The 27,811-nt window shown below is 41.3% G+C and overlaps 2 protein-coding genes and 1 pseudogene across 6 annotated transcripts in view; 2 read left to right on the forward strand and 1 right to left on the reverse strand.

Moving 5' to 3' along the window:
* Positions 1 to 54: 54 nt before the first annotated feature.
* On the forward strand, positions 55 to 7,866 carry LOC124036326 (B-cell CLL/lymphoma 7 protein family member A-like). 2 transcript variants are annotated; one of them, XM_046350764.1, is made up of 6 exons: positions 55 to 269; positions 1,107 to 1,188; positions 1,418 to 1,514; positions 1,606 to 1,785; positions 4,213 to 4,316; positions 6,488 to 7,866. In XM_046350764.1, the coding sequence occupies exons 1-6, from the start codon at positions 178 to 180 to the stop codon at positions 6,560 to 6,562; spliced, it is 630 nt and encodes a 209-aa protein (XP_046206720.1). In that variant the 5' UTR covers positions 55 to 177; the 3' UTR covers positions 6,563 to 7,866. The 2 variants fall into 2 exon arrangements, with proteins under 2 accessions (XP_046206720.1, XP_046206721.1); XM_046350765.1 differs by having other exon boundaries at positions 137 to 443.
* A 333-nt stretch (positions 7,867 to 8,199) lies between these two features.
* The window catches only part of LOC124036324 (MLX interacting protein), a 39,420-nt gene continuing 19,808 nt past the window's right edge, over positions 8,200 to 27,811 (forward strand). For 2 of the 4 annotated variants that reach the window (XM_046350762.1, XM_046350760.1), the window contains exon 1: positions 8,201 to 8,813. In XM_046350762.1, the coding sequence (XP_046206718.1) occupies positions 8,497 to 8,813 (317 nt within the window). In that variant the 5' untranslated portion in view covers positions 8,201 to 8,496. Of the gene's footprint in view, positions 8,814 to 27,811 lie in introns of all 4 variants that reach the window. The other 2 variants (XM_046350763.1, XM_046350759.1) reach the window with 2 other exon arrangements.
* LOC124036325 lies at positions 17,884 to 19,703 on the reverse strand (annotated as a pseudogene).

Below are 27,811 nucleotides of genomic sequence, written 5' to 3' on the forward strand. Positions count from 1 at the left end.
TCAACAAAAACACCCAAAAAGTGTGCGTGCAAGCCATTGAACAATAAAAGAACGGTAGAAGCGCTTTGCGCTGTTTACGGCGCAGGCGCGTTACTTCCTCCTAGAGCTCTCTTCAGTGTGTTTGCGTTGTGTCTAAACTGCCGGCGAGTTTAACAAAATATTTTACCAATAGCAGCTATGTCGGGCAGGTCGGTCCGCGCCGAGACACGGAGTAGGGCGAAAGATGACATCAAACGGGTTATGGCTGCTGTTGAGAAAGTACGAAATTGGTAAGAGGGAACGCGTTATCTAAGAGAGCAGCAATGCTAGTGGGGGGAGGAGAGACCAGGAGAAGAAAGAACGAAAGACACACTAAATCAAATTTGGTCGGATGCTACCTCGGCTCAGGTGTACTGCACCCTCTCGCCTTGATCTGGGAGGAGGTCGCCGCTTAAAACACTTATGTAGGAATATTACATCTAATCATACAAAAATGTGGGTTGAACCTAGAAGCCATTTCGTTGCAGTTAGATGAAGCCTTTGCTGTTCGAGCATTCTGTAATGCCCTAGAAGCCTGGTAGATTATTGTTTTTTTTTACCGCTCGAATGGTATCAATATTAATTTCAGAGCCGTAGTTCGACGACAGCGGTATAGTGTGAATAGTTTATGTTCGCGGGGTTTTAAATTTAGCGCTTGGAGAGGTTCGTTCTTTTGTGTCCTCCAAATAGAGGGAGCGCGTGCGGTGGTGGTGGGTACACGAACTGTGCAAAGCCCGAATTGCTTTACAATTTTATTTTGTATGACTAATAATAGGCCCCTATAGTTCAATTAAGTTGAAATTTATAAAGTTTACTGTCATGTGGATTTGCTTGCAAGTAGCCTAAATGTATAATCACCACTAAATTTAGCCGAAATAAATTTGAGGCTATTATAGGCAGTCATTGGGTCTAGAAAGAAGTAACAAATTCCTAAACCTCAAATGAACTTGACAAAGTAAATCTATCATGACATTTTCTATTGGGAATTTAAATTGATAGGTAACTAAAATATTGTGTTTTGTTGACATTTCAAATTGAATCCATCAATTGCAAACAAGTGTTATTAATTCCTTGTGTAACTAATGCAGGGAGAAGAAATGGGTAACTGTCGGCGACACATCCTTGCGAATCTACAAGTGGGTGCCTGTGACCGAACCCAAGTCAAATGATGTAAGTCATGCACAGGGTGTTTGGGGGCACCACATTTGCTTAATAGTATTTGCAGATCCTTGTAGCATGATCAACAACATGTGCTTCCTTTCCTCATGTCTCTTCCAATTCCTAATTACATAGACTGGTCCACAATTATCTATTTTTTTTAGATAAAGTACATAATTGTCATTCTTAATAAATCTGTAATAAATAGCACCACTTCAGCATTGTATGTGCTATCTTGCAGAAGAGCAAAAACAAGAAGAAAGCCAACAACAACAAGTATGGGTCGGAGATCACAACACCAGAAAACAGCTCCTCTCCTGGAATGATGGATATGCATGGTAAGCTAAAAAAGGGCTAAATACTTAAAAAATTATGTTCTTTGGTTCATTAATAGTTGTAAATTCATCTGTCACTTTCTGTATCTCTCAGATGATAACAGTAACCAGAGCTCCATTGCTGACTGCTCTCCCATGAAGCAGGAGAACAGCAACAGTGCCAGTCCTGCCCAAGAGGCCATGGCAACTTCCCAGAGTGACAGCATTGAGTCCAAGAGTGACCAGAGTCAGTCCCCTCGCAAAGAGCAGCTGAAGAGCACAGACAGCAAGAGTGGTCAGTATATATGCTACCTAGCACAGAAAGGGAGAGCGCTGCCTTAGTTTAAACTAAACCATACACATACTGCAACTTGACCTCGTTAGCCCTGCACTTGTTCTTACCTCGAGGTATTTTCTAAGAGTAGTGCCAACTTGTCGAAAAATATGGTTTAACTTGACAGGCAGACTGCTTTCACCCAGCCCTCATAATCCTGGAATTTCACTGCTGTCTCAAGGTCAAAGGGGTACATGTTACGGCTTGTAGTTCATAAAGAACATTAGGTGAAAAAAATGTTCTTCTGTCTTCACCAATGTCATTGGCAGCATTAGCAACATTTCTAAGAATTAACCCATCACCATACAGAGAATGGCTTTGAAAACATTGAGCAAGTTTTTGTTTAAATATTTCATCTAAAGATTCATATTGACAAACCATAATCAATGAGGTTATAGAATATATAATTAAATGCTAAACATGGAAGTATTGTTAAAATTAAAATAAAGAGGGCATCTGCGGAGAGATTTGTTCAAGTCTGAGCATGTACTCTGAGCAACAAGTTTGTCAAATACACTATATATACAAAAGTATGTGGACACCCCTTCAAATTAGTGGATTCGGCTATTTCAGCCACATCGGTTTCTGACAGGTGTATAAAATTGAGCACACAGCCATGCAATCTCCATAGCTAAATATTGTCAGTAGAATGGCCTTACTGAAGAGCTCGGTGACTTTCAACATAGCACCGTCATAGGATAGCCACCTTTCTAACAAGTCAGTTTGTCAAATTTCTGCCCTGATAGAGCTGCCCTGGTCAACTGTAAGTGCTGTTATTGTGAAGTGGAAACATTTAGGAGCAACAACGGCTCAGCCGCGAAGTGGTAGGCCAATCAAGCTCACAGTACGTGACTGCAGAATATACTGAAGCACTTAAAAATAGTCTGTCCTCGGTTGCAATACTCACTACTGAGTTCCAAACTGCCTCTGGAAGCACCGTCAGCACAATAACTGTTCGTCGGGACCTTAATGAAATGGGTTCCCATGGCCGAGCAGCCACACACAAGCCTAAGATCACCATGCGCAATGCCAAGCATTGGCTGGAGTGGTGTAAAGCTCACCGCCATTGGACTCTGACGCAGTGGAAACGCATTGTCTGGAGTGATAAATCATGCTTCACCATCTGGCAGTCCAATGGCGGAATCTGGGTTTGATGGATGCTAGGATAACGCTACCTTCCACAATGCATAGTGCCAACTGTAAAGTTTGGTGGAGGAGGTATAATGCTCTGGGGCTGTTTGGCTCAAGCTAGGCCCTTTAGTTCCAGAGAAGGGAAATCTTAACGCTACACTATAAAATGACATTCTATATGATTTTGTGCTTCCTACTTTGTGGCAACAGTTAGAGTTGGGGGAAGTCGCTTTCCTGTTTCAGCATGACAATGCCCCCATAAACACAGAGAGGTCAATACAGAAATGGTTTGTCAAGATCAGTGCGGAAGAACTTGACTGGCCTGCACAGAGCCCTGACCTCAACACCATCAAACACTTTTGTGATGAATTGGAACACTGACTGCACTAATGTTCTATCGGCTGAATGGAAGCAAGTCCGCAGCAATGTTCCAACATCTAGTGGAAAGCCTTCCCAGAAGAGTGGGGGCTGTTATAGCAGCAAAGGGGAACCAACTCCATGGTAATGTCCATGATTTTGAAATGAGATGTTCAACAACCAGGTGTCCATATACTTTTGGTCATGTCGTGTATTTGGAGAACAGTTTAGCTGTTATGTACTAGACTGGCTAGAAGATTGTGGGCTTGAACAAAGGATTTCACAAGGCTTACTGTAGTTTCTGTAGTAATGAGCTGTTAAAACGGTCTGCCACGCTAATGCCGTTTGAGGACAGAGTTCAAAACTCAAACTACAGTACGTCCACTTGTCATTGATGCAGTTTTTACCACATTATAAGCTAAACACCCTTGAAAAGAGTGTTTAACATAATCAAATATCAACCCTTTGTTCTGCACATGGATGTGACTCTGCATGGTCTTTCTTGCCACAAGATGGTGTTGTAGTGTAGACTTTGAAGTCAGCTACAATGGGGTATTTCTGTCATCACCCAGAATTGGTCATCTCATTTTGGAGTAAATAAAGGTTAATAAATCTTCCTGGGACATTTCGCAAACAGGCCTTGTCTACCAAGTCCTGCGATAATACACAGCAAGCAAGGCCACTGATTGCCGACTTGTTGAAACTTTTGTGGAAAGTGAATAACACAGCAAATTCCCTTGCAGTTGCCCCTTGTTAGAATTGTATGTTATCTTTTGCTCAGAACTGTTACAGAAGTAGTAGGGATAGTATACAAACACTTGAATTGTTTTCTTATTCTATTTGCTTAAAGCATATTGTCTCCCATGGTTATGCACTGAGACAGACGCTCTGGTATTGCAGGAAATGTTCACCCCTCAGCATTTTCAAACACAAGCACACCTAAGAGAGACCGAAGGTCCACGGGAAGGAATGAACCATCCTCGGACACTCATCAAGATTCTCAGGTGCTCCCCTCCACCACCATCCAAGACTAGAATATCTTTGTACATCTATAGTGCATTTGGAAAGTATTCAGCCCCCTTGACTGTTTCCACATTTTGTTACGTTACAGCCTTATTCTATATATATTTAAATGTCCTCAATCTACACATAGTACCCCATAATGACAAAACAAAAACAGATTGTCATTTTTTGCAAATGTATTGAAAATGAAACAACTTATTTACATATTCAGACCCATTGCTATGAAACTCTAAATTGAGCTCAGGTGCATCCTGTTTCCATCCTTGATGTCCTTGATGTTTATACAACTTGTTTGGAGTCCACCTGTGGTAAATTCAATTGACTGCACATGATTTGGAAAGGCGCACACCTGATCATATAAGGTCCCACAGTTGACAGTGCATGTCAGAGCAAAAACCAAGCCATGAGGTTGAAGGAATTGTCCGTAGAGCTCCGAGACAGGATTGTGTCGAGGCACTGATCTGGGGAATAGTACCAAAAAATGGCTGCAGCATTGAAGGTCCCCAAGAACACAGTGGCCTGGAAGAAGTTTGGAAGCATCAAGACTCTTCCTAGAGCTGGCCACCCAGCCAAAAACTGAGCAATCGAGGTAGAAGGGCCTTGGTCAGAGAGGTGACCAAGAACCCGATGGTCACTCTGACAGAGCTCCAGAGTTCCTCTGTGGAGATGGGAGAACCTTTCAGAAGAACAACCTTCTCAGCAGCACTCCACCAATTAGGCATTTAAGGTAGAATGGCCAGACAGAAGCCACTTCTCAATAAAAGGCATGTAAATGCCCGCTTTGAGTTTGCCAAAAGGTACCTAAAGGACTCTCGAACCATGAGAAACAAGTTTCTCTGGTCCGATGAAACCAAGATTGAACTCCTTGGCCTGAATGTCACTATCTCTACAGTGAAGCATGGCGGTGGCAGCATCATGCTGTGTTTTTTTTCAGTGGCAGGGACTGGGAGACTAGTCAGGATCAAGGGAAAGATGAATGGAGCAAAGTACAGAGAGATCCTTGATGATAACCTGCTCCAGAGCGCTCAGGACCTCCGACTGGGGGAGAAGGTTTACCGTCCAACAGGACAACAACCCTAAGCACACTGCCAAGACAAGGCAGGAGTGGCTTGGGGACAAGTCTCTGATTGTCCTTGAGTGGCCCAGCCAGAGCCCGGACTTGAACCCAATCTAACATCTCTGGAGAGACCTGAAAATAGCTGTGCAGCAACGCTCCCCATCCAACCTGACAGAGCTTGAGAGGATCTGCAGAAAAGAATGGGAGAAACTCCCCAAATGCAGGTGTACCAAGCTTGTTGCGTCATACCCAAGAAGACTCAAGGCTGTAATCGCTGCCAAAGGTGCTTCAACAAAGTACAGAGTAAAGGGTACTTCAGTTATTTTATTTTTAATATATTTACAAAAATGTCTAAACCTGTCTTTGCTTTGTCATTATGGGGTATTGTGTGTAGATTGATGGGGGGCAAAAAACCGATGTGATCCATTTTAGAATAAGGCTGTAACGTAACAATGTGGAAATAAGTCACGGGGTATGAACTTTCTGAATGCACTGTCACTGCCAAAATAAAGGAAACACTTGAGTAAATGAGGGATACAAAGTATATTGAAAGCAAGTGCTTCCACACAGGTGTGGTTTGGTTCCTGAGTTAAGTAAGCAATTGACATCCCATCATGCTTAGGGTATAAAAATGACCAGTTGCCTATTATTTTGATTACCATGCCTAGAAGAGATCTGTGACTGAGGGGTCTCAAATAAGCATAGGGGGTTTAAAGGGTGTGTCTGGCTCAGTTATCAGAAATCAACCTAATTGAACACTTGAGAGATTCTGGAGCGGTGCCTGAGACTGCATTTTCCACCACAATCAACAAACACCAGATGGAATTTCTCGTAGAGGAATGGTGTTACATGCCTACAATAGCGTAGATTCTACAAGTGTCTGGAACTTTAAGGCGCATTGAAGCTGTTCTGGCAGACCGTGGTGGCCCAACACCATGTGACACTTTAAGTTGATGTTTCCTTTATTTTGGCAGTTAACTGTATGTTTTAGTCAATTTGAAATTTGATTGATGCAGTATAATGAATCTCATTTTGACATTAGTATTTTCATGAGAAGCTTAAATGTTTCCTGAAATATATTTTTTATTTTTGCAGGAATCTGAAGATGGCACTCCTCCCAATAAGAAGGGGAAGTTGGAAACTCCCTCAGATTTCCTCAAAACCAGCTAACTTATCTTTTACCATCACCAATTCCTTGATCTGTTGCCATGTCCTCAGCCCTCCTGTGTCTTAATTTCTTTATTCTTCTGAATTGGTCCAGGTGACATCCAGCACCCACCTCTACCCCAAAAAAGACTTTAAAACTTAAACTAAACCAGGATCAGCTGGATGGGGCAGTGTCGACCTAAACTGCAGCTAAATCTCATTTTGCCACACATCCGCTATTTTTGTTCTTAAGTATATGTACATATATTTAGTTTTTGTTCATGCGGGTCAACACACTGTTTGAATCCTCTTAAGATCTGTTGGTTCTGCTGCTGTTCTGTTTATTACTTTGACAGTAAAACATTTAGTTAATTTAACTAAAGACAATACCTACATATTTAGCGCCATTCAGTCAGTCGCATATCTATTTCCTTTTCACCTCTTATGGAAACTCACTTGTAGCATAGTCCTGCTACCAGATTAGTTGTGTACCTTGAATTACCAGAATAATGAAAAACATGTTGATTTGTTTAAATTGTATGTATACTTCAATCTGGTATAACAAGTGCCCAGTTTTCGTTAACCTGTAAAGCATTTTTCAGTGCATATGTAGGCTGTTTGGTTATAGATGGCTCTTTGAATACCTCACTGGAGTCCAGCAGTGCTGGCAACACTATGTATAGATTATTAAACTAAGTAGAACCGTTTATTTGCAAAAATGTAAGTAGCCTAAATAGTTGTTTCCTCATTAGCCTTTGCACAGCTAAAAATGCCATTTTAAATTATGGCCTGGCTACAGAAAGTCAAATGTTGACTATTGTCTTTTGGGACCCTTGTGTTATTTTATTGTACATACATTTCAGTTGGTATTGATTCTATAATGTAAAAATAAGTTTAAACCTGTTACACAGCTACAATGCAGAGTGTAGGCAACATGTTGCCATATCATGTACACCAAGGTTCCCCAACGGGCTGGCTGAGTTTGCCTCACAGGTAGTTTTATTTGGCCCCAGAAGTTTTCTAAACAAAACAATTTTATACAGTGCATTTACGAAGTACTCAGACCCCTTGACCTTTTCCATATTTTGTTACAATAAAGCCTTATTCTACATTTCGTATTTAATCAATTTTAGGAAAGGGCTGGAACGTAGAAAAATGTGGAAAAGATCAAGGGGTCTGAATACTTTCCGAGTGCATTTATACGGAATGTTCCTTGCTGGACCTGACTGTAAAAACACCAGGAAATTAGCACCAAGTGATTTTCATTTTGGAAATAGAGACACGTGATCGTATTCAAATGTAAACAAGGTTTGAAATTGTTTTAGTCATATCTGTTGCAGTCTTCAAATTATTTGTAATCATGTCCCGATCATTCGCTCAAGAAAAAGAAAAAACGGAATTTAGTTGATTATCTCTGATGTACACACATGAAACACACATACTTTAGCTATGTCCATAAAGCAATCAAGATTAAACTTGAAAATATGTAATTTACAAACAACGAAAGTTAGACACTTCTAGTCTGGGTACCAGTCTCTAACATTCTACTGTTTGTATTCCATGTCTACCAAACATGACATGGGGTGGAATTAAATAGATAGCTATTTACGCCTGCTACATTAGGTTAGCTGAACAGAGACTGGCAACCAGGCTAGTTATTTTGAGCCTGCTGCTCTCGAGTGGAGGGTGTTTCTGTGACTCCATCCAATCACGTTTGCAGACATGACAGAGCAGTTGGTCCCACTGGAAATCCCTCGACACTAGCAACACTTTTGTTAGCCTACCAGAAAAAGAGGACATACTCCAAAGATTGGCTGCCAACAATTCAACGTGTATATCTCAAAGGGTCAAACAACACGGGAAAATGTATTCGAACATGCATAAATAATATTCACTGTTTTTAACTCGCTAACTGAGAACAGCTAGCAAATAGGTCCAGAATAACAGCTAGCTAAAATATGGCTACCACTAGTGAGCTAAGACAATACCGACGTTCCACAGTGAGTGTCAAGCAGGAGCAGGACGATGACTCGGACACCGAGGAGTCTAATTTGGGGATTAAGAAATCGGATGGACGAGAGTCACAGATAATCCACAGTGGTCATTTCATGGTGTCCTCGCCGCACATTGAACACCCACCAAAAAAAGGCTACGACTTTGACACAGTCAACAAACAAACCTGTCGGACGTATCACTTCGGGAAGACCAGCACATCACATCTCTCCATTGACGCGTCATTAACAAAACTTTTCGAATGCATGACCCTTGCATACAGGTTTGTGTCTTCATTCCTTCTCGTAAATAAACTAAAAGTTTAACTTTAGCTAACTACATATCAAGCTAGCTGCCTGGCCTTTGAAAGGCTAACAATGCAAGCATGTACCAACATGGTATTTAAAGATGGGCTACATTTTGAACTATGACTTGGGGTTTTCAATACATAGCTACCAAATTATCCTTAGTTAGCTGTTGTTTGGTTTTCTATTTAAGCAAAACACAAATTGGACGAGTATTTACTTTTCCAGTATCTGTCTCGAGCATCAGAATCCACGCCCAAAGACAACGCATGAGGTGTAGCTAGTCACGAGTCTACATTTCCAGAACAATTTTCTAAAAAAGTATTGGCTACAGTAGTGCCATAAAACAACACGCATACAGTCCAATGCTTTATATGTAATAATTCCAATAACTGCAACAGTTGCATGTGGAGTCCAATGCCAGATGAGAATCAAATACATTTATAGTCTTCAAATGCTTCTTAAACAAGTGTCGACCAACAGTAAAATGCCTTCTTAGGGGCCCTTCCCAACAATGCAGAGAGAAAATTGAGAAATAATAGAAAAGTAAAACGCGTAATAATACAGCTTGGTCTCAGACTAGAAGTAACATAGTAAATGTAAATCAGAGAGGCTTAAATTAGTATATGTTTGGTATGGTTACAGATGGTTATTTAAATTAAAAACGAGTTGGGTGGATGGTTCGCCTAATTTCAGTTTGACAAAACAAGCAAGTATAGTGTAGATTTATTTGACCACCTAACTCGTTGTGAAATTTGTATTTTCCATAAATACAACTATTGTATTTTCAGCTGTTTGAAGCTGGTGTTCAAAACCGAAAGTAAAATATGCTAAAACAAAACTTAAGCATTGGAAGTGTAGAAGAATGACAGTAAAACAATTAATCATAAGAAAAAATGTTTTGAAGTGTTTGTCCTATAGCTAGTTGATACAGTACATTTGGATAGTATTCAGCCCCCCCTTCAGACTTTTTCCACATTTGTTATGTTAAATGTTGGGGGGGTGGGGGTGAAATATTACATAAGTATTCAGACCCTTTACTCAGTACTTTGTTGAAGCACCTTTGGCAGCGATTACAGCTTTAACTCTTATTGGGTATGATACTACAAGCTTGGCACACCTGTATTTGGGGAGTTTCTCCCATTATTCTCTGCAGATCATCTCAAGCTCTGTCAGGTTGGATGGGGAGTATTGCTGCACAGCTATTTTCAGGTCTCTCCAGAGATGTTAAATCAGGTTCAAGACTGGGCTCTGGCTGGACCACTCAAGGACCTTCAAAGATTTGTCCCCAAGCCACTCCTGCATTGTCTTGGCTGTGTGCTTTGGGTCATTGTCCTGTTTGACGGTGAACCTTTGCCCCAGTCTGAGGTCCTGGGCGGGTTTGTATCAAGGATCTCTCTGTACTTTGCTCTGTTCATCTTTCCCTAGATCCTGACTATTCTCCCTGCCGCTGAAAAACATCCCCACAGCATGATGCTGCCACCACCATGCTTCAACATAGAGATGATGCCAGGTTTCCTCCACATTCAGGCCAAATAGTTCAATCTTGGTTTCATCAGACCAAGATTGCCTTTTGGCAAACTCCAAGCGGGCTGTGAAGTGTTTTACTGAGGAGTGGCTTCTGTCTGGCCACTACCATAAAGGCCTGATTGGTGGAGTGCTCCAGAGATTGTTGTCCTTCCGGATGGTTCTCCCATCTCCTGTAATCGCTGCCAAAGATGCTTCAACAAAGTAAATGGTAAAGGGACTGAATACTTATGTGATATTAAAGTTGTTAAAATTCTTAATACAGTTGCAAACATTTCTAAAACTGTTTACATTATAGGGTATCATGTGTAGATTGATGAGGGGGGGGAAACAATTTAATCCATTTTAGAGTAAGGCTATAACATAACAACATGTGGATAAAGTCAAGGGGGCTGTATTACTTACCTTGCTTCAAAGTAGCCTAGCAATAATCAGACCATATCCGTGGAGGCAATTATTTTATATCAACTTTCTTTCATTGTCCAGTTGCGGAAGGCACAATCCTAGCCATATTAGCAACCCATGCTAGTTGCTGCCTATTAGATCTCCCCTCTTCCTAGATTTCAAACAGATATTTAGTCTGTCAGGTTAAACTGCATGCATGTGTGGTGGGCTTTTGACAAGTGTTTTCCAACTAATTGCATTATGGAGAAAACGTTCGAGCGTAGCCTACTGCCTTGTGCGCATTGCTGTGAGCATAAGGCAGTAGTTTATCAACATTTTAACATAAACCTTCTAAAACTGTTGCATCACTCAGTGCTTTTTAAAGTTATTTTTACATAGCTAGGTCTGCTGGTTGTATGAATTTGGCATCCGTCGTCCCACAACTGTCCCAGAGTCAGTTTGGAATGGGCTTTCTTTCTCAACAAGATGACCAATAGAATAGGTCAACTTTTCTACTAAAGGGGATAGTAGTTTGAAATAAGGTAGTGATTTTAATGTTTGTTTCTCGTCTTGTTGGCTGAGGAAAAGTACATGTGGACAGTTAGTCTAAGCATCTTCAAAGTGCACATCAGAATTTGGTAAGAAGGACCGCACATTGTTGCATCTTCGACTTGCATGTTCTGTTAATATGAATGACCATAATCTAAATGTGATTTCTGTCATTTTGAGCACTGTGAATGGACACCCTAATCAGGTTATGCACCCTACGCATATGGGTCCGGTACATTTCTCAAATGTCTGGTAGATTAAAATGCTGCTGGTAGGAATTCATATTTTGGTTAATTTTGCTGACTAATTAACCGGTCAAGAAACAGTAAAAAAAATTAATCAAAACAGTCAAATTTGGTCACCAACAGAAAGTACTATCAGAGATCTGTATATAATGGCGCGATGCGTATGCTTCCACCCTAGCAATGGAAGCCGTCCCAAGGTGGGAAGGCTTGTGACAACCTTAGGCCAAAATAAGCCCATAGAAACACATTGCGCCTACTTTTGACAATTTGGCGCGAGTGAAACCACTCCCTTTGCTTCTTCCTCTCTGATACCATGCATGCATACAAGGACTGGACATTTTTCATTAAGAGCTTAATGGAAACGTGCATCAATAGCAAGCCTATCCTGTTATAATTCAAAAGGCTATAGCAGCTAATAAAACAACATTTTCAAACATTTGTCAAAATGCAATTAGCGGAAAATACCTTTCTAAACCTAATGCGAATTAGAATCTTAGAAAGAAGGGGTATTTAATAGCAACAACTGATGGATTACTGAATATGACTAGGATTGTGCCTTTGGCTTCTGGACAACAAAAGAGAGTTGATAAGAAAACACTAGAACTGGAGAAATGCTGGTTAATGGTACGAGGAAGTCTTTAGAAAATACTTGCCTTCACGTTTCTACAGATGGATTTTTGCAAGGCTACTTTGAAGAAAGGTAAATCATGCCTCATTTGAAGTAAAGTAAAACTTTCAGGTTTCAAACAATTATACTGCCTCAAGCTCACATTGCAAAGTGGTGGGTTCTTCGCTGATAGTCAACGGTAGGCAGGCTATGGCCTATACACCTGAATGGCAAATGGGAGGTGAGATTTAATTACAAATTGAGATTGAGAAATAAAAATAGCTCATTTTTATCATGGCCTCAAGTTAACACGTGATTGCATTTAAAATGTATGTTGCGCAATGACTGGGCTTACAAAAGCAGGTTTCACTCCAGTAGCCTAGAGACTTTTTGAGGAGCTACTCTCGTGCTGTCTGACAGGTTGTGGGCTATTCTGCTCCTCAAACTAGTCTCTGTATGTTGTGTCTGTGTGATAAATGAGAGGCTAAGACTGTTGCGGTGACCCCGTATTACCACCACACCGGTGGTCACTGGTCTTGAAGGCAGTCAAATTTCACGTGAGCTTTTAGTCATGGTAATTAGGCTTCTATGAGCTCTGATGCTGCTGATGGTCATTATAGTAGCCTACCAAACTTGCTAACTGCCTGGTACTCGGCACTATTGTCCCTCTAATCACTCTGACATCAATGCAAATGTAATTGAAAATCTAATCAAAGACTTCATAAGAGCTCATGTTGCGCAACATGCAATTTTGTGAGAAAACAGAGTGATGGCCTTTACTAAAAGCTTTCTATAGGCTGCCCCTGTTTCAAGACAGATGCTTGCTTATGGTCTATTCTATATCAAATCAAATGGAACATGTATATGTAAAGATGAGATTAAACCAAGAATCATGTAGCCTAGACCATAGGCCAATATGTTTTGATAAGGTTTGTATCACAACTGGCCAAAATAACTTCTTAAAATTAAGCACTTTAATCCACTTTACAAGGGGTGTAGAGCCCAACTGGCATACATAAACAGTGTGTGTTTCCAGTTTGGGGGGGATGATAATTTTCACCATAAAAATGCACCTTTTGGGCCTCCCGTGTGGCGCAGTGGTCTAGGGCACTGCATCGCAGTGCTAGCTGTGCCACCAGAGACTCTGGGTTCGCGCCCAGGCTCTGTCGCAGCCGGCCGCATCATGTAGCCTTACAATGTATTAAAAGTCAAAACATATAGCCCAGCGTTTTTATCACAACTAAAGTTAGATGAATAACTCAAAATTAAGCATATAGAAGTACCTATTTCTTTGTTAAGCGCTCCCTCAAATCGTTTGGAGAAAATATCCTTTTCTATTTTAGATGTTCCAAAGGTCAGATTCAGTGGCTTGTGTGGAAGCCAGGAGATGATAAATGTGTTTACATTAGTTCATGGTCAATTACCGTGAGACCGACAGTTATTTGCTTGACAATCACCAGCTGACGAAATGTTGTGACTGCCAAAGCTCTAAGCATAACGATTAACGAAAATACACACGCAGCAATTGAATTCCAGAAATTAGGCTAATTACCCTATAGACCGATAAGTATGACTGGTCAAATTAGAGGTTAACATACCAAGCTGCTGGTCAAATGTCTGGCGACACATTTTCCTAATGGAAACCCTGGTTTGGATTATGATAGCGCCTTAGTGATGTGGACACAGAGGAACTTGAAGCTCTCGTCTCGCTCCATTACAGCCCTGTCGATATGAATGGGGACGTGCTCGGCTCTCTGTTTCCTGTAGTCCAAGATCAGCTCCTTTGTCTTGCTGACGTTGAGGGAGCGGTTATCGCCCTACCACCACACTACCTGGTCTCTGACCTCCTCCCTATAGATTGTCTCGTTGTCTGTGATCAGGCCTACCACTGTTGTGTTGTCTGCAAACTTAATGACAGTGTTGGAGTCGTGCGCTGCCACGCAGTCGTGGGTGAATAGGGAGTACAGGAGGGGACTAATCACGCACCCCAGAGCGGCCTCCGTGTTGGTCGTCAGAGTGATGGATATGTTGTTGCCTACCCTCACAACCTGGGGGCGTCCCGTCAGGAAATCCAGGAACGCTGAACTGTAGTCAATGAACAGCATTCTCATGTAGGTGTTCCTTTTGTCCAGGTGGGAAAGGGCAGTGCAATAGAGATTGTGTCATCTGTGGATCTGTTTGGGCGGTATGCGATAATAGGCATTTTAAATCATGTGTTGTGAAGTGGTCCCAAGGTCAACAGTCTGCTGTTGCAGTAATATGGTCCTGTGCTACTGGATAGGACTGGTATGGGTAACTTTGCAAAGTTTGCTTAGCAGTTTGACAGTTAAACCTAATTTAGCTACAGCAATTTGGTGATTATTCAAGTCAAATGTTTAAACCCTGTCTAATCTAAAATAGGCCTAGTTGAAGAAATTAAAATGTTGTGCACAGAAGGTCCCCTAGAACAGAGCAGAGAAAAACCCTGTGTTAGAGGCTCATCTTGGTGTGCTTGTCTCTTTTAACCTCTTAGGTGAAAGGCCAGCTACTCCAAGAGGGTCTCCACATGCATTTGTAAATTGCAGGCAGCATGTTAATTTGGGGCAGCCGGTATTTTTAGAGCAGGGGCTACACACCCATAATATCTCCTTCTCCCCATCAGCCTAGAGTAGACTGATGCATTGCTGCTCAAATCAAGTTGGGATTTTACAGCCTTTGTTTAGCCATGCTTGATGTGCTGAGTGTGGAGCAGGACACTTAACACCAGATGCCCAGGCAATGCAAACAGCCTGAGCACCACTTTTTTGACAGGGGTTTTGCGATAGAAGTAATTGTTGCTCCTCCTTAGCACCCCCTCAACTCCTGTCAACACATGATAGAACACCTGTGTCAGAGGAATCGCATCCCCTTTACGGCTCTGCTTGCCAAGGGTTGGCACTATCCATCGCCCATCCCTCAACCTTTGCTCCAGTTTTACTGCAGACTACACTTAGTGGATCAAATCACATTTTATCCGTCACATGTTTCGTAAACAACAGGTGTAGACTAAACAGTGAAGTGCTTACTTACAGGCCCTTCCCTACAATGCACAGAGAATAAAAATGGAGAAATAATAGAAAAGTAAAGTGCGTAATAATAAATACGCAATGATTAAGGATAGTTTGGCTATATACACAGGGTACCAAATCAAAGTTAATTTGTCACGTGCTCCGAATACAACAGGTGTAGACCTTACAGTGAAATGCTTACTTACAGGTTCTAACCAATAGTGCACAAAAGGTATTAATTAGGTGGACAATGGGTAAGTAAAGAAATAAAACAACAGTAAAAAGAGAGTGAAAAATAACAGTAGCAAGGCTATATACAGTAGCTAGTCTACATACAGGCTCCAGTTAGTCGGGCTGATTGAGGTAGTATGTAGATATGGTTAAAATGACTATGCGTGTATGATGAACAGAGAGTAGCAGTAGCATAAAAGAGGGGTTGGTGGGTGGCGGGACACAAAACAGATAGCCCGGTTAGCCAATGTGCGGGAGCACTGGTTGGTCGGCCCAATTGAGGTAGTATGTACATGAATGTATACTGTAATTGCTGGACTATTAAGCGCACCTGAATATAAACCGCACCCAATGAATTATTAAAAAAGATGTATTTTGCACATAAATAAGCCGCACATGTCTATAAGCCGCAGGTGCCTACCGGTACATTGAAACAAATGAACTTTACACAGCCTTTAAACGAAACACGGCTTGTAACAAAAATAAATAGGCTTTAACGAAACACGACTTGTAACAAAAATAAATAGGCTTTGAAAACGGCTTGTAACAAAAATAAATAGGCTTTAACGAAACACGGCTTGTAACAAAAATAAATAGGCTTTAACGAAACACGGCTTGTAACAAAAATAAATAGGCTTTAACGAAACACGGCTTGTAACAAAAATAAATAGGCTTTAACGAAACACGGCTTGTAACAAAAATAAATAGGCTTTAACGAAACACGGCTTGTAACAAAAATAAATAGGCTTTAACGAAACACGGCTTGTAACAAAAATTAAACAGTAGCCTACCAATAAAGTCATTGGTCACTATCTTCCTCCTCCTGTGCACTGAAACCACTGAAGCCATCTCCTTCGGTGTTGGAGTTGAATAGCCTCAGAATTGCTTCATCCGATGTTGGATAGCTGCCCTCTTCAACACGCAGCAGTCCAGCCTTTCGAAACCCATTGAGGATAGTGGATTTTTTGACTGCTCCACGCTGTCAGCAGCTCTATTTCCTTTTCCAACAGCCAGATCGATCGCCTTCAACTTGAATGCTGCATCATATGCATTTCTTCATGTCTTTGCCATGATGAGGGTGACGAAATTACTACCGTAATCAGAATGATGGGAAGTTAGAGCGCACTCGATTTACGTCACATTATGTGACGGTGCTCAGTTTTTTGGCGGCATGAATCTTGTGAAAGTGGGAAAAATCCATAAATTAGCCGCGTCATTGTATAAACCCGCGAGGTTCAAAGCGTGGGAAAAAAGTAGCGGCTTATAGTCCGGAAATTACGGTAGTTAAAGTGACTATGCAGATATGATAAGCAGAGAGTAGCTGCGGCGTAACCAGAGGGGTTGGGGGGAGGAGGCACACAATGCAAATAGTCCGGGTAGCCATTTGATTACCTGTTCAAGAGTCTTATTGCTTGTGGGTACACACTTTTGAGAAGCCTTTTTGTCCTAGTCTTGGCACTCTGGTATAGAGGTCGACCAATTATGGTTTTTCAACGCCGATACCGATTATTGGAGGACCAGAAAGCCGATACCGATTAAATCGGTTTATTTTTTTATTTGTAATAATTTTTTTAAAACATATTTTAAAATATTTTTTACATCTATTTTTTTACTTTTGTGATAATGACAATTACAACAATACTGAATTAACACTTATTTTAACTTAATATAATACATCAATAAAATCAATTTAGCCTCAAGTAGATAATGAAACATGTTAAATTTGGTTTAAATAATGCAAAAACAAAGTGTTGGAGAAGAACGTAAAAGTGCAATATGTGCTATGTAAGAAAGCTAATGTTTCAGTTCCTTGCTCAGAACATGAGAACATATGAAACATGAGTCTTTAATATTCCCAGGTAAGAAGTTTTAGGTTGTAGTTATTATAGGTCTATTTCCCTCTATACCAGGGGTGTCAAAGTCAAATGGACGGAGGGCCAAATAAAAAATTTAGCTACAAGCCGAGGGCCGGACTGTTCGAATGTTCATTGAAAAATTTTTAAATGACGCATATAGTCTAGTGAACCTAATTGAACCTACTGAAAACCTAACAAATATATTCCAATATGATCAGATAAATAAAGCAATATTTTCTTATGGCTCTGTCAGTAATCTTTAATTTTCAACAGACACAAAAGACAAATTTCCTTTATATAAAAATCCCCATAACATGAACATTAAATGAAAGAAACCGGTATTCAAGGCACCATCAGTAGCCTATATTTTCTATTTTAGCAAAAGTGGGCTAAATTTACTTCAAAGAAAAAAACAATAATAGCAATTTTCTATCATCCACTCAACTGAAATATTTTTAAAATATAATTGGATTGAAATACAATAAAATAAAGTGCAAAAATCTATTAATCAAAAACAACACTTTGTTTAAGGAGAAGTAACATGCAGTGAAAACAAATATTAAACTTTAACTTTTAAACTTGAACTGAGTAAAAACTCTAAATATGTGATTGCACAGTAATGTTCACTTGTTTGAGGTTGAGGGTGATACTTGGTGGTGTCCCATCTTTTCCACAAGTTCATCAATGTTCGGGGTAAGGCTCTGAGCTGAGGAAATCCTCAGAATTGAGTGGAGGTGTTCAGCAGTAAGTCGACTTCTGTGTGATGTTTTGTTCAAGTTCATCAAAGAAAACAGTTGTTCACACAGGTATGTGCTGCCAAACATAGACAACGTTTGAGCAGCCTGGATGCGCAGCTGGGGCATTGTGTCGGGGAGGAAACGGGTGAACTCCGCAGCACCCACTGCCGCATATTTTGCCCTCAGTGCATCATTGCATTGGAGGTCAATCAACTCCATTTGGAGGTTTGGTGGTGAGCTTTCCACGTCAACAGCAAATGGGTTACCGAGCAGTTCCAACCTGCTTTTTTGTGCTTCAAAGTCAGCAAATCGGCGTCGAAAGTCAGCGGCAAGCATACCTATTTTATCAGCCAACTGTGCGCTCGGGAACGCACTGGTAGAGAGCTTCTCTTTCATGGTCTGGCAGCTGGGAAAGTGGCTCAAATTTTCTTTCCGCATCTGCGTCTCCCACAGAGTCAGTTTGGTTTTAAATGCCTTCACTGTACTGTACATATCAGAGATGACACGATCCCGACCCTGCAGCTGCAAGTTCATTGCATTCAGATGACTCGTAATGTCACACAGAAAAGCCATTTCACACAGAAACATTTCGTCTCGGAGTTGTGTTGTGTCTTTCCCTTTGCTGTCCAAGAACAGACAAATCTCCTCACGAAGCTCGAAACATCTTTGAAGCACCTTTCCCTGGCTTAGCCATCGCACCTCTGTGTGATAAGGCAAATCACCATGCTCCGTTTCTAACTCCGTCAGAAATGCCTTGAACTGGCGGTGATTCAAACCTTTGGCTCTGATAAAGTTAACTGTGCGCGTGATGATGCTCATTACATGCTCCATTTTCAAGGCTTTACCGCACAACGCTTCCTGGTGTATGATACAATGATAAGCTGTCAGCTCACCTGTCGCGTTTTCCTCTTGCATCTTTTCCCGTATCTTCACCACCAGTCCGCTCCTGTGTCCACACATCGCAGGTGCTCCGTCGGTTGTCAAACCCACGAGTTTTTCCCAAGGCAGCTCCATCTCATTTACACATCTTGACACCTCTTCATACAAATCATGCCCCGTAGTTGTGCCATGCATAGGACGTAAAGCCAAAAACTCCTCTGTCACGCTTAGGCTGGAGTCCACTCCGCGGATGAAAATTGACAACTGGGCAATGTCAGAAATGTCGGTGCTCTCATCCACAGCCAAGGAATATGCAATGAAATCTTTTCCCTTTTTCACAAGCTGCTCTTTTAGATTGATGGACAACTGGTCTACTCTCTCGGCAATGGTGTTTCTGCTCAGACTCACATTTAAAAAGAGTTGCCTTTTTCTGGGCAAACTTCGTCACAAACTTTAATCATGCAGTTTTTGATGAAATCCCCCTCCGTAAATGGTCGGGCTGATTTAGCGATCTCTTCTGCCAAAATAAAACTGGCCTTGACAGCAGCCTGGCCTTGTGATTTGGCTTTTTTGAACAGAGCCTGTCGAGATTTGAGGCCTCGTTTTAATTCCTCTGCCTTTTGTAGCCTTTGTTCCATGTCCATATTCTTGTTGTTGTCCGCGTGTTTCGTTTCATAATGTCGTCTCAGATTATACTCTTTCAGTACCGCCACACTTTCTCCACACAGAAGACACACAGGTTTTCCAGCTACCTCCGTGAACAAATACTCCGACTCCCACCTTGTTTGAAACCCCCGGTTCTCAGTGTCCACCTTCCGTTTTGCCATTTTTGATGGGTATCTGAAAGTTAATTTTACTGTGATGCTGACAACTGCTGTGCCAATAAATATTGAAATGAAGCAGCCTACTGCTCGGTGCGTCACCGTTGCATTGTGGGAAATGTAGTATTGGTGCGTGTAAAAGATCTGCGGGCTGCCGGCTTGCTGCAGTCTGCGGGCCGGTTCTAATAATAAATCAAGATCATCCCAGGGGCCGTAAAAAACCTTCTCGCGGGCCGGATGTGGCCCGCGGGCCTTGACTCTGACATATGTGCTCTATACCATTTGTATTTCATTAACCTTTGACTATTGGATGTTCTTATAGGCACTTTAGTATTGCCAGTGTAACAGTGTAGCCTCCGTCCCTCTCCTCGCTCCTCCCTGGGCTCGATCCAGCAACACAACGACAACAGCCACCACATCGAAGCAGCATTACCCATGCAGAGCAAGGGAAACAACCACCCCAAACGCACGAAAGTGCTGTTTGAATGAATGTTTACACGCCTGCTTCTGCCTACCACCGCTCAGTCAGATACTTGTATGCTTGTATGCTCAGTCAGATTATATGCAACACAGGACACGCTAGATAATATCTAGTAATATCATCAACCATGTGCAGTTAACTAGTGATTATGATTGATTGTTTTTTGTAAGATAAATGTAATGCTAGCTAGCAACTTACCTTGGCTTACTGCATTTGCGTAACAAGCAGTCTCCTTGTGGAGTGCAACGAGAGAGAGGCAGGTCGTTATTGCGTTGGACTAGTTAACTGTAAGGTTGCAAGATTGGATCCCCCGAGCTGACAAGGTGAAAATCTGTCTTTCTGCCCCTGAACGAGGCAGTTAACCCACCTTTCCTAGGCCGTCATTGAAAATAAGAATGTGTTTTTAACGGACTTGCCTTGTTATATAAAGATTAAATAAAGGTGTTAATAAAAAAATCGGCAAATCGGAGCACAGAAATACCAATTTCCGATTTGTTATGAAAACTTGAAATCGGCCCTAATTAATCGGCCATTCCACTTAATCGGTTGACCTCTACTATGGTACCGCTTGCCATGCAGTAGTTGAGAGAACAGTCTATGACTAGGGTGGCTGGGGTCTTTGACAATTGTTAGGGCCTTCCTCTGACACCACCTGGTGTAGAGGTTCCTGGTGGCAGGCAGCTTAGCCCCAGTGATGTACTGGGTGAGCAATTGCCGTACCAGGCAGTGATGCAACCAATCAGGATGCTCTCGATGTTGCAGCTGTAGAACCTTTTGAGGATCTCAGGACCCATGCCAAATCTTTTTAGTTTCCTGAGGGCGAATAGGCTTTGTCGTGCCCTCTTCACGACTGTCTTACAGTCAACTGTAAGTGCTGTTATTGTGAAGTGGAAACGTCTAGGAGCAACAACAGCTCAGCTACGAATAGTAGGCCACACAAGCTCACAGAATGGTACTGCCGAGTGCTGAAGCACGTATCGCATAAAAACAGTCTGTCCTCAGTTGCAACATTCACTACAAAGTTCCAAACGGACTCTGGAAGCACCGTCAGCACAATAACTGTTCGTCGAGACCTTAATGAAATGGGTTTCCATGGCCGAGCAGCCACACACAAGCCTAAGATCACAATGCCAAGCTTCGGCTGGAGTGGTGTAAAGCTTGCCTCCATTGGACTCTGGCACAGTGGAAATACGTTCTCTGGAGTGATGAATCACGCTTCACCATCTGGCAGTCCGAAGTATGAATTTGCGTTTGGCGGATGCCAGGAGAACATTACCTGCCCGACTGCATAGAGCCAACTGTAAAGTTTGGGCGAGGAGGAATAATAGTCTGGGGCTGATATTCATGATTCGGGCTAGGCCCTTTAATTCCAGTAAATGGAAATCTTAACGTAACAGCATAAAATTACATTCTAGATGATTCTGTGCTTCGAGATTTGTGGCAACAGTTTGGGGAAGGCCCTTTCCTGTTTCAGCATGACTTTGTGCCCCTGTGCACAAAGTGAGATCAATACATAAATGTCAAGATTGGTGTGGAAGAACTTGACTGGCCTGCACCCCATCGAATACCTTTGGGATAAATTGGAATGCCTGTGCTCAACCTCACTAATGCTCTTGTGGCTGAATGAAATCAAGTCCCCACAGCAAATTTCCAACATCTAGTGAAAAGCCTTCCCAGAAGAGTGGAGGCTATTATAGCAGAAAAGGGGGGACCAACTCTATATTAATGCCCCTGACTTTTTAATGAGATGTTTGAAGTGCAGGTGTCCACATACTTTTGGTCATGTAGTGTATGTACACATGACTAGGAATAACGTTACTAGGCAACAGGATAAATAGTTGACCAAATAGATACTAACTATTTAGTAGTTTATGGCTTGGGGTAGAAGCTGTTTGGGGTCCTGTTGGTCCCAGACTTGGTGCATCGGTGCTGTGCTGTAGCAGAGAGAACAGTCTATGACTGGATGGCTGGAGTATTTGACAGCTGTTTTTTTTGGCCTTCCTCTGAAACTGCCTGGCATAGAGGTCCTGGATAGCAGGGAGCTCAGCCCCAGTGATGTACTGGACTGTACACACCACCCTCTGTAGCGCCTTGCGGGAACTCTCTTGACCCCGTACACTACAGCCCCGACAATGTAAATGGGGGTGTGCCTGTAGTCCAGGATAATTTCCTTTGACTGTGGACAACGTGTAATGAACGATAACTGATGGTCAGAACCTGAACTAAATGTAGGGTGTAGGGCCATGGTGCAGGTACACAATATGATCTTGGGCAATCAAATCAGCAGCATTTCGTGCACTTCCATTCTTCTAAACTAAGTTAATTCCTCAGACATCAGGTAAGGTCTGCTATATTTACCTCTTGCCCTTTACTACATGCTCCATAACCTGGAGTCCTTTAGCACTTTGGTTCTCTCTTAGAGCAACAAAAGTGCACCACTTTGTAGATCTAGCTACACCCTCTTTTACAACACAATAGCCTGAAGAATCCACAATAAAATCAAACTCGCTCTGCTTTTTCAACATACTGCAATTAAAGACACACCCAGTCAATGTGGAACTACTATGAGTGCAAAAGGTTAACAGAATTGTTGTGGTATCTGAAACTGGGCCAGTCTACCACATTCAAGTCCTCTCTTAACCTCGGCACTAATTCAAATGGTATGACACCGCGCATATAAATCACCCACCCACTCAGTAGCAGCGTGTTGCCTTTCAATTGCGGGTGGGGGGGATTGGTAGGGCAGTGAGTGTCTTATCGGGTGCAGCCAGTGTCCTCATATAGCCTGTCTTAGATGGAGAGGTTTTACAGCCTGGTGTCCCCAGGGATCCCTCATGCAGTGTCTATGTTTGTGGACATAGGCAACAGGCTTAGGCAGCTACAGTGCATTCGGAAAGTATTCAGACCCCTTGACTTTTTCCACATTTTGTTACGATACATCCTTATTCTTTAATTGGATTAAATGTTTTTTTCCCCCCTCATCAATCTACACACAATACCCCATAATGAAAGAAGCATTTTGCAAATGTATTATTCAAAAAAATCTGGAAATATCGCATTTTATATAATAATTCAGACCCTTTACTCAGTACTTTGTTGAAGCACCTTTGACAGCGATAACAGCCTTTCCGAGTGCACTATGTACCCGGGTGATTCTCATGAAACCAGCATTGTACGATGGTGGTGATGATTTGAGTAAAAAAAATACATGGTATAACTATTTCAAAGACACATTTTTTTCTTTGAGGGAGTGTGCACATGCTGCTATTGTGTTTAGCAACAAAGAAATAGGTACTCCTATATGTTTAATTTAGAGTTATTCATTTTTAACTAGGCAAGTCCGTTAAGAACAAATTCTTATTTACAATGACGGCCTATCCTGCCCAAACCCTGACGACGCTGGGCCAGTTGTGCGCCACCTTATGGGACTCCCAATCATGGCCAGATGTGATACAGCTTGTATTAATGTAATTTTAGTTGTTCAACAAACATTGGGCTATAGGTTTAGATTTTTAATACAGTGTAAGGCTGCATGATCTAAAGATGAAAGGTATGAGCCCTGCTTTGTTTTTTGCGCAGGCTGTACATAATCTATCAGTCTCTTATTCACAATTTGACAAGCACTTGATAATGCCTAAAATTTCACGGCGGCATCCCCTTTCTGTGGCTGTAATACCCCTAAAAAAAAATAATTCCTTTTGCGTCCAGTGGCGGTTGTGCCCTTCTCCCTGGGTGCTGCGCGCTCCGGAGCACCTCTCACTCACATGGCTCTCCATCACGTGATCGGGTCTTTCTCACAGGCTACAAGAAATGTTGTGCAACATGAGCTCATGGGCTCTTTTATTCGATTTTCTATCACATTTGCATTGATGTCAGAATGATTAGAGGGACAATAGAGTGCTGAGTACCAGGCCGTTAGCAAGTTTGGAAAGGTGCCGTCAGCAGCATGAGAGCTCGGAGAAGCCTAATTACAGTGACTTAAAGGTCACATGGAATTTGACTGCCTTCATGACTCGTGACTGCCGGTGTGGCGGTAATACGGGTTACAGCAACAGCCCTATTCACAACCGTTGTCCAACATTGTGAATGTATTTTAATTCATTTTATCTTGATGTTTAAGTCTCCTATCTTGGATTAATTGTTATCCTTGATTATTTGTAATTGAAGCTCATACCCCATTCCTCATACTTCAGAACAATTCTCTATTGACCCTTTTAGTTCATAGGTAAAAGCTAATTGCATAATCGTTATGTTTTTAAAACTTCTTGGTCAAAAAAGTAACGCTCATTACCGAAATATTAATTATTTTCCGCAACCTGCTTATCATTACTTAAACACTTTAATTAATTGTCAATTCATTATTTAATTGTTTATCTAGTTTGCCATAGTACAGGCAAACACTGGGAGTTACATTGTGGTAGTTATTCAGCAAAATGTGTTAAGATAATTTACGTTATATTATCACAAATGTCATGACTCAGATCTTTGTTTTTCGCTAATGAAATCTTCAAAATAACATTTTGTTTACTAATAAGTCATTTGTTCATTACTACAGTTGAAGTTAGAAGTTTACATACACTTAGGTTGGAGTCATTAAAACTCGTTTTTCAACCACTCCCCAAATTTCTTGTTAACAAACTATAGTTTTGGCAAGTCGGTTAGGACATCTACTTTGTGCATGACACAAGTAATTTTTCCAACAATTATTTACAGACAGATTAGTTCACTTATAACTCACTGTATCACAATTCCAGTGGGTCAGAAGTTTACATACACTAAGTTGACTGCGCCTTTTAAACAGCTTGGAAAATTCCAGAAAATGATGTCGCGGCTTTAGAAGCTTCTGATAGGCTAATTGACTTCATTTGAGTCAATTGGAGGTGTACCTGTGGATGTATTTCAAGGCTTACCTTCAAACTCAGTGACCTATGCTTGACATCATGGGAAAATAAAAAGACCCCAAGACCCCAGACAAAAACAAATTGTAGACCTACACAAGTCTGGTTAATCCTTGGGAGCAATTTCCAAATGCCTGAAGGTACCACTTTCATCTGTACAAACAATAGTAAGCAAGCATAAACACCATGGTACCACGCAACCGTCATACCGCTCAGGAAGGAGATGCGTTCTGTCTCCTAGAGATGAATGTACTTTGGTGTGAAAAGTGCAAATCAATCCCAGAACAACCGCAAAGGACCCTGTGAAGATGCTGGAGGAATTGGGTACAAAAGTGTCCATATCCACAGTAAAATTAGTCCTATATCGACATAACCTGAAAGGCCGCTCGGAAGAAGACACTGCTCCAAAACCGCCATTATAAAAACGCCAGACTACGGTTTGCAACTGCACAATGGGACAAGATTTTACTTTTTGGAGAAATGTCCTTTGTCCATAATGACCATCGTTATGTTTGGAGGAAAAAGGGGGAGGCTTGCAAGTCAAAGAACACCATCCCAACCATGAAGCACAGGGGTGGCAGCATCATGTTGTAATGGTGTTTTGCTGCAGGAGGGACTGGTGCACTTCACAAAATAGATGGCATCATGAGTACGGAAAATTATGTGGATATATTGAAGCAACATCTCATTTGCTTGGTCGCAAATGGGTCTTCCAAATGGACAATTACCCCAAGCATACTTACAAAGTTGTGGCAAAATGGCTTAAGGACAACAAAGTCAAGGTATTGGAGTGGCCATCACAAAGCCCTGACCTCAATCCCATAAATTTGTGAGCAGAACTGAAAAAGTGTGTGTGAGACCAAGGAGACCTACAAACCTGACTCGGTTATACCAGCTCTGTCAGGAGGAATGGGCCAAAATTCACCCAACTTATTGTGGAAAGCTTGTGGAAGGCTAACTAAATTGTTTAACTCGGGTCAAACGTTTCAAAGGCAATGCTACCAAATACTAATTGAGTGTATGTAAACCCCTGACCCACTGGGAATGTGATGAAAGAAATAAAAGCTGAAATAAATAATTCTCTCTATTATTATTCTGACATTTCACATTCTTAAAATAAAGTGCTGATCCTAACTGACCTAAGACAGGGACTTTTTACTATTACGTGAGATGACAATTACGTGAGAATCACCCGCTCCATCATCTTGGCTTCAGTGGAAAGACATGTCCTCAACCCACTGATAGTTTCAGTTCACTAGTCAGGGGGCAGAAAAAAGTTTTTATTTCTATGCAAAATATATACAGGACCTTCATAAAGTATTCATACCCCTTGATTTATTACACATTTTGTTGTTATACAGCCTGAATTCAAAATATTTTTTTCTTCTCACCCGCCTACACACAACAACCCACAATGAAAAAGTGAAAAAAATAAATGTTTTTAAAAATGTTGTCAAATTTATTGAAAATTAAATACACAAATATATCTCATTTACTTAACTCTTCATACCGCTGGGTCAATATTTTGTAGAAGCACCATTTGGTAGCGATTACACCGGAGAGTCTCTAAGAGCTTTCCACACCTGGATTGTGTCAAATTCTGTCAAATTGGTTGTTGATCATTGGTAGACAACCATTTTCAGGTCTTGCCATATATTTTCAAGTAGATATAAGTCAAAACTGTAATGCAGCCACTAAGGAACTCCAGTGTAGATTAGGCCTTGTGTTTTAGGTTGTCATGCTGAAAGGTGAATTAATCTCCCAGTGCCTGGTGGAAAGCAGGCTAAACCAGGTTTTCCTCTAGGATTTTGCCTGTGTTAAGCTCCATTCCAGGTTTTTTTCTGCCTGGAAAAACTCTCCAGTCCTTAACAATTACAAGCATACCCATAACATAATGCATTCACCACTATGCTTGAAAATATAGTGGTACTCAATAATGTTGTATTCAGGACAAAAAAAGTGAATTACTTTGCCAATTTTTTTGCAATATTACTTTAGTGCCCTGTTGCAAACAGCATACATGTTTTGGAATATTTGTATTCTATACAGGCTTCATTCTTTTCACTCTGTCACTTAGGAGTATTATGGAGTAACTACAATGTTTGTTGATCCATCCTCTGTTTTCTCCTTTCACTCTAACCGTATTAAAGTCACCATTGGCCTCATGGTGAAGTCTTTGAGCGGTTTCCTTCCTCTTCGGAAACTTAGGAAGGACGCCTGTATCTTTGTAGTGACTGGGTGTGTTGATACAACATCCAAAGTGTAATTAATAACTTCACCATGCTCAAAGGGATATTCAATGTCTGCTTTTTTTAATCAAATCTACCAATAGTTGCCCTTAGCGAGGTATTGGAAAACCTCCCTGGTCTATGTGGTTAAATCTGTGTTTGAAATTTGCTGCTTGAATGAGGGACCTTACAGATAATTGTAAGGTTACAGACAGATGTTAAACACTATTATTGCACACAGTGAGTCCATGCAACTTACTATGCACATTTTTACTCCTGAACTTATTTAGACTTGCCATAACAAAGGGGTTGAATACTTATTGACTCAAGACATTTCAGCTTTTAATTTTTTTATTAATTTGTAAAAACATAATTCCACTTTAACATTATGGGTTATTGTTTGTAGGCCAGTGATGACAAATCTCTATTTTAATCTATTTTAAAGTTGGGAGGTAACACAATAAAATGTGGAAAATGACAAGGGGTGTGAATACTTTCTGATGTCCC

Source organism: Oncorhynchus gorbuscha, linkage group LG05 (assembly GCF_021184085.1).
Source record: "Oncorhynchus gorbuscha isolate QuinsamMale2020 ecotype Even-year linkage group LG05, OgorEven_v1.0, whole genome shotgun sequence".
NCBI lineage: Eukaryota > Metazoa > Chordata > Actinopteri > Salmoniformes > Salmonidae > Oncorhynchus > Oncorhynchus gorbuscha.

Bases quoted from the DNA above. Each gene is read 5' to 3' on its own strand.
- LOC124036326 (XM_046350764.1), top strand. From the start codon at position 178: ATGTCGGGCAGGTCGGTCCGCGCCGAGACACGGAGTAGGGCGAAAGAT. The intron at 1,515-1,605 runs GTAAGCTAAAAA...TGTATCTCTCAG, and splicing joins TGGAATGATGGATATGCATG to ATGATAACAGTAACCAGAGC. The intron at 4,317-6,487 runs GTGCTCCCCTCC...TTATTTTTGCAG, and splicing joins ACACTCATCAAGATTCTCAG to GAATCTGAAGATGGCACTCC.